A 7,078-nucleotide genomic window follows, 5' to 3' on the forward strand; every position below is an offset into this window, starting at 1 on the left:
GCGATACTGCACGATCAAGGGTTGGGAAATTCTTCATTTTAGTTTTAGGATCAGGCAGACTGGGGAAAGGGTCTAGTAGTCCGGATTGGGCCCAGGCCCCTTGCTGCATATGACCGCTTTAACCTTAAGTATTAAAAAATAACTGGTTTAAACCAAAAATAAGTATGGTTTTTCCTAACCCTATTCATAAGCAAGTAAATATTATTCATTTCAAGAGACAAGCTTCAAAACCCGAACATAAGAATTAAGTAAATGCATAAAATTCAAAAACTTGATACTGTACCATTTCTTTCTGCAGTTTTGCGTTTCCCAATTGGTCTTCTAGTTGATCGAACTCTTCCATGCATTGTGCAGGAAGTTTCCTTAAAATAATCTTCACTGTTTCATCCTGGCATTGATTATCGGTCATTTCCACTTCATTATCATAATTAACTCGATTTCTTAGTAGAATGTCAAGAGTGTCCCTATTGCTATTTACCGTTGCCTTTATAATTGCCAATTGGCGCAATACTTCCTTCTTGAACTCTGAAAAGTACGAGTAAAGCAAAAATGGACATAAGAAAAAGTGGCCAAGTATCGTAACAACTTGAAGAAACACATGTATAAAACTAAACACAAATAAAGCAACTGCTAAGTGTCTTAACAGAAAGTCGTGTAGTTTCTTTAGACGTCCACTAAACGTCGTGTGCTGGGTGGGTTAGATTAGGCTCAGTTTAATTCAGTTACAGTTCTGGCTGTAGAACAAGAATATCATGGTCACAGTTGTTTGATTTAAATCGCAATTTAAATTGCATGTTTTTTTTTTTTTTTTTTTTTTTTAATGATTTCATCAAGCATATGTCGCTTAAACAACAAATCAGGGAGCGAAATCCTAGGGAAGGGGGAATTTCCCCACTAAATAGTTTTTGAAGAAAATCTCCCCACTAAAAGCGTGCTAGGAGGTGGAGAATACAGTTAAGTAATGTCAGAAGATTGCAAAATAATTACAGTAATTAATATGTAATTAACGTGCATTTCTTATCTAATTAATAGTTGAACTAACGGTCAGCGGTATAAATCCCTAATATTGCATAGTTTAATACTTATGGATGCCCAAATGCGTGAACTTTCTATATCGGAATATTGCAGTGCAAAAGCGCGAAGAGCATCTTTTATTTTCCTTTCTTTCTTTCTTTTTTCAGTTCTACAGTCTCCCCTCCCCCATCCTCGACATCGATTTTATGATTCCGCACCATGCAACTAATAGGAACTAATGTTTTATCTTTTATTCTGTCATCATTTAACAAAGACACCGAAACCCAGTACTTTATCATATAAAAAAAGAAGCATTATTTACATTTTATTCTGATTTCTAAAAATATCAGTTAAAAGTGATTTAAATTAAAAAAAGTCGATTTAACTGAAAACATCAACACAAATTACTTAAAAGATCGTTATTTGTCATTCCTGATCACGGTTGAAACAGAAACTTTGAAGTGCTTTATCTACATTAATGAGATTTTGATGTTGGTCTCTTTCATATTAAGTTTTTTATACATTAATCTTTCTTTCTGAATTAACAAATCCGTAAATTCTCCTACAAGTGGCAGCCATATTCTGAATCTACATTTACAAAGTACTTGTACAGTAACCCACATACATCTGAACCCTTGATCTTTATAATTCCATTAGTGGGGCCCAGGTACTTATGTGGGTATGAATGCTAAATTATAGACTGATTCCACTGTTTCTTTCACTCATATTTTTCTTAACTCGACTAACTTTGTTTCTCATTAAAAAAAAAAAAAGCGGAACAAATTAGCAGTACAGTCACTCTGCTATTAATATAAAATTAGGGATTTACGATGTATGCTACAGAAAAAGAGGAAATAATGCATACTTGCTTTATTAATCTTCGAAAAATGAAATGAAATCTTTGAGTTTTACGTCCCACGGTTATGCCGGTTAGGCTAAAGGAGACGATGATTATGAGAAATGGTGGAATGAAGAAAGTAGGAGGAAACGGGAGAACCCCGAGAAAACCCACAAACATGGTCTTTGTCCACCACAAAATTCACTTGGCGGGAACAGAGTTTGAACCAGGGACTTCATGCAAAAGAGGTGAACGCTCTACCACTGAGCCACCGCGGCACTTTTTATAATCTTGGGACTCCCTATTAAATATTTAATAGCGCAAACATTTAAACGTTAATTAAAATTTGCAAAACCTACCTAACAAACCATCATGAACATTAATACATGTATATAGATGTCCCATTATACAACACTAAAATTGAGCTCCCTCGTGGCTAAGCGGTTAGCGTACGCGCCTTTGGCGTGGGACACCCGGGTTCGATTCCCGGCGGGAGCTCATTTGGTTCGGATTCTACGTTAATCAGTAGGTCCACGTCTCATATAGCCTCGCTGCTGAACGGGACGTTAAACTCAAAATCAACTCAACACTAAAATTTAAAAAAAAAAATCAGCTATTGGCAACATTTAAATTTAAGAAGAGATTTCAAATCTCAGAAAAGAACAGCATCCAGCTTGCATATTCTTTGTGTCCTACTACTTAACCGATACCTATATATTCCCTCGTATTTAAATAACATGCATACATGTAAATATTACAGTAAGCATATATCGATACGAACCTACGTCACTACAATCTGAAGTTGCCTTCTTTGAAGATTCTGGTGTTGTTTGACTACTACAACTCTCAACTACAGTTGCTGTTGAAGCCGGAGTCTCTTTTAGCAACACGACTTGTGGTGGAACTGGAATATCCGCTATGTCTTCTATTCCCGGATTACAATCCGACTCCGAACTGTCTGAATAAAGTGAGGTGCATCTTTCTTTTCGTTTCCGTGTTCTTCGTTGATCCACCTCTTCCTCTGTATGTAGGTCTGATGTTTCCTCAGCTCTCTTTAGGTTTCGTCGAGCTTTATCATAACTATCTGTTTAAAATAAATCCTTAAATTAATAACACTTTTTGCAGCTACCATGTGAAGAAATATTAATAAGTAGAAGTAAATAACTGAGCTTTATTTCACAGTGTAAAACTACAGGTAGACCCCTAAACTATGCAGAGCCAGAAGTAGTATATATACAACTTTATGTTCCAATAAGGTCAGAGATGGAACCTGTTCTTCGTGCTCTGAGTTTACATGAAAAATTAGTATCTCGCTATTCCGTGCCATTATTAGAAATCAAACTAAACTTCTAATCATTACCATTATTAGAAGAATAGATCACTTTCCTCTGATAAGCATCTACTCAAACCGGAAGTTTCATAAATCATCCGTTTAGGGTTTTCAACATTAATCGCCATAAATAAAAAACAGTAATACAGGCCAAGAAGCGGTTTTCGAAATCCGATTCAGTGACTCAAGGAAAAGAAACACACTGATTCATATATTTTTACAAAAACCTAAAACCATAAAGCCATACTCTCTTAACTTCTAATTTTAGTAGTGGTATCCATACAGTATCAAAATCCTTTTATTTCCACTGAAACAGGAAGATGTAGAAACTAGTACTTATTGTGGTTTCAGTTTCGAAACCTCATAATTGTAACTGACAAAGAGTAAATGTTTTTCATATGAATTCAGAGCCCGAAGTATAGATTCAGTCCCTCTATAGTGCTGAACGTCGTGTGTGTACTATTTTAGGTTTAATATTGAATCCGCATAGTTTGAAAGTCTTCCCTAGTTTCGCATCTTGAAACGAAACTTACTTGTTAATACCATTAGATCCCCATAAGATTAGCACGTGAACATATTATATAGACTAGTGAGAGGTTGGGTAAGCTTAATTCCTTGAACACACCATTCCTTGAACATAAAAGTAAACAGGAATTCCTGTACCCCCTCCCATTTATCTAATAAAGACAGAAAACACCCTGTGGGGCTCTAACCCGCCTTCACTCGCTGACGCTCGCTCTGCAATACTATGTGAATTAAACATTAAATTTTGATACAGAAAGGAGCCAACCTGCTACTAACTTATATGGGGGGACCTGCGTTCTAGAACCTTCCCCAGGAATTCCTTACATTTCAAAAAGAAAGTAGAAGATCTCTCTTGATGTACTAATTATCGTACACAACAATTAGAAAATTACTTTACCGCAATGACTTCTCTCAACAGCCCCCTATCCTCAATATGTATTAAAATCACGTTTTACATGACTTTGCAGAAATCAAACAACGTTAAGTAATGTAACCAAAGATTAAAAATGCCATTCTACCTCAATTATATCTGAGTTTATGTATATTCCCAAAGTTTCTATCACTGAGCCATCACGGTCCCTATTTCAGAAAAACAGAAAGTGCTTTTGGGATACGCATAACATTGTGGAAGGAATGAGCGAGCTGTCTGCTATTTCCGAATATTGTAACTGATTTAGTGCTTTGAATATGAGGATACATTGAACAAATAAAGTATAAGGGCATATAGCACTTACCATACGATGCGAGGATCCGCATAGTGTAGCTATCCCATTCTTCACTTGGCGGTGTTTGGTGTTGAACGGCTCGCACAATCCTTTCAATGTTTTTCCATTTGGGCCACGCACATTTGTCGTGTGTCATTTTATAATTACAATTTTGTGCCACAATTTGTAATATGACACAAAACACAAAGCAACACAGGAATATTAATGCACTACACTGAATGTTGCAGTCACTTTATAATAAAAATTTTGTGCCAGAATATTAACTATTTTAATATGGCACAAAACACAAAACTTCACAACACACTTGCAGTTTAAGATTAAACTTTTTATATAAATCACGTTTTAGAAACCCCGTCAGCTCAAAAAGTAATCTAAATACTGCCAGTATAATTATATCACTAACTGATTGTTGAAATTAACCTTCGGCATTTTATGAGTGCTTCTGCGGAAATGTTTTAATTACAATTCTTCCAGTACGTAGGGGTCCATTTAGTTGTAGTGCGACATCTTCAAATTCGAATTTTAACTAGCTCAGAATTTTGTCCAAATTTTGTCCATTTTTGTCCACCCAAGAAAAAATTTTGTACCATTAAAATAAACGAGGAAGGGCTATTTCAAAATTTGGCCGAACCATTTAGCTGTAGTGCGAAATCTTCAAATTCGAATTTTAAGTAGCTCAGAACTTAGTCCAATTTTTGTCCATTTTTGTCCACCCAAGAAAAAATTTTGTACCATTAAAATAATCGAGGGAGGCCCATTTCAAAATTTGGCCGAACCATTTAGCTGTAGTGCGACATCTTCAAATTCGAATTTTAACTAGCTCAGAATTTTGTCCAATTTTTGTCAATTTTTGTCCACCCAAGAAAAAATTTTGTACCATTAAAATAAACGAGGGAGGGCCATTTCAAAATTTGGGGCGCTTCGAACACCTGTAGTGCGGCATCTTCATATTCGAATTTTAAGTAGCTCAGAATTTTGTCCAATTTTTGTCAATTTTTGTCCACCCAAGAAAAAATTTTGTACCATTAAAATAAACGAGGGAGGGCCGTTTCAAAATTTGGGGCACTTCGATCACCTGTAGTGCGACATCTTCAAATTCGAATTTTATGTACCTCAGAATTTTGTCCAATTTTTGTCCATTTTTGTCAACCCAAGAAAAAATTTTGTACCATTAAAATAAACGAGGGAGGGCCATTTCAAAATTTGGGGCACTTCGATCACCTGTAGTGCGATATCTTCAAATTCGAATTTTATGTACCTTAGAATTTTGTCCAATTAGTTGTCCATTTTTGTCCACCCAAGAAAAAATTTTGTACCATTAAAATAAACGAGGGAGGGCCATTTCAAAATTTGGGGCACTTCGATCACCAGTAGTGCGACATTTTGATATTCGAATTTTAAGTAGCTCAAAATTTTGTCCAATTTTTGTCCATTTTTGTCCACCCAAGAAAAAATTTTGTACCATTAAAATAAACGAGGGAGGGCCATTTGAAAATTTGGGGCACTTCGATCACCTGTAGTGCTACATCTTCAAATTCGAATTTTAAGTAGCTCAGAATTTTGTCCAATTTTTGTCCATTTTTGTCCACCCAAGAAAAAATTTTGTACCATTAAATAAGCGAGGGAGGGCAATTTCAAAATTTGGAGCACTTCGATCACCTGTAGTGCGACATCTTCAAATTCGAATTTTAACTAGCTCAGAATTTTGTCCAATTTTTGTCCATTTTTGTCCACCCAACAAAAAATTTTGTACCATTAAAATAAAGGAGGGAGGACCATTTCAAAATTTGGGGCACTTCGATCACCTGTAGTGCTACATCTTCAAATTCGAATTTTAAGTAGCTCAGAATTTTGTCCAATTTTTGGCCATTTTTGTCCACCCAAGAATAAGTTTCGTACTATTAAAATAAACGAGAGAGGGCCATTTCAAAATTTGGCCGAATCATTTAGCTGTAGTGCGACAACTTCAAATTCGAATTTTAAGTACCTCAGAACTTTGTCCAATTTTTGTCCATTCTTGCCCACCCAGGAAAAAATTTTGTACCATTAAAATAAACGAGGGAGGACCATTTCAAAATTTGGCCAAACCATTTAGCTGTAGTGCGACATCTTCAAATTCGAATTTTAAGTAGCTCAGAATTTTGTCCAATTTTTGTCCATTTTTGTCCACCCAAGAAAAAATTGTACCATTAAAATAAACGAGGGAGGGCCATTTCAAAATTTGGGGTGCTTCGATCACCTGTAGTGCGACATCTTGATATTCGAATTTTAACTAACTTAGAATTTTGTCCAATTTTTGTCTCTAGTGTCGTTTCAAATTTTTTTCACTTACATCACTTGTAGTGATAAAGTTCAAATTCTAATTTTAATTATTCAAAATTTAGTCTAGCTTTTGTTCATTTTTGTAACTCCATGAAAAAATTTTGTACCATTCAATTTAACAATGGAGGGCAATTACAAATAGTGGCCAGTTCGGTCACCTGTAGTGCGCTATCTTTTTATTCGAATTTTGACTAACTGATAAGTGAGAACTAAGTACATTTCTTCTACCACAAAGAACTTTGTACCATTCAAATAAACGACGGAAGGTCATTTCAAGATTTGGCCAATTCGATGTCTTGTAGTGCGACAATATTTAAATCCTAA

The 7,078-nt window shown here is 35.4% G+C and overlaps 1 protein-coding gene across 1 annotated transcript; it reads right to left on the minus strand.

Annotated features, from left to right (window-relative positions):
* Nucleotides 1-244: 244 nt before the first annotated feature.
* On the minus strand, nucleotides 245-4,795 carry LOC145675210 (uncharacterized). Its single transcript, XM_081745590.1, has 3 exons — nucleotides 4,442-4,795; nucleotides 2,634-2,936; nucleotides 245-525 (listed from the first exon to the last, which is right to left on the minus strand). The coding sequence occupies exons 1-3, from the start codon at nucleotides 4,566-4,568 to the stop codon at nucleotides 245-247; spliced, it is 711 nt and encodes a 236-aa protein (XP_081601716.1). The 5' UTR covers nucleotides 4,569-4,795.
* Between the last annotated feature and the right edge of the window lie 2,283 nt (nucleotides 4,796-7,078).

The sequence above is a fragment of the Thermobia domestica genome, chromosome 18 (genome assembly GCF_964235325.1).
Source record: "Thermobia domestica chromosome 18, izTheDome1.hap1.1, whole genome shotgun sequence".
NCBI lineage: Eukaryota > Metazoa > Arthropoda > Insecta > Zygentoma > Lepismatidae > Thermobia > Thermobia domestica.

Excerpts from the sequence above, each read along its gene's own strand:
- LOC145675210 (XM_081745590.1), bottom strand. The coding sequence starts at position 4,568 with ATGACACACGACAAATGTGCGTGGCCCAAATGGAAAAACATTGAAAGG. Across the intron at positions 2,937-4,441 it reads GCGGATCCTCGCATCGTATG|ATAGTTATGATAAAGCTCGA; the intron begins GTAAGTGCTATA and ends TATTTTAAACAG. Across the intron at positions 526-2,633 it reads TTCAGATTGTAGTGACGTAG|AGTTCAAGAAGGAAGTATTG; the intron begins GTTCGTATCGAT and ends CGTACTTTTCAG.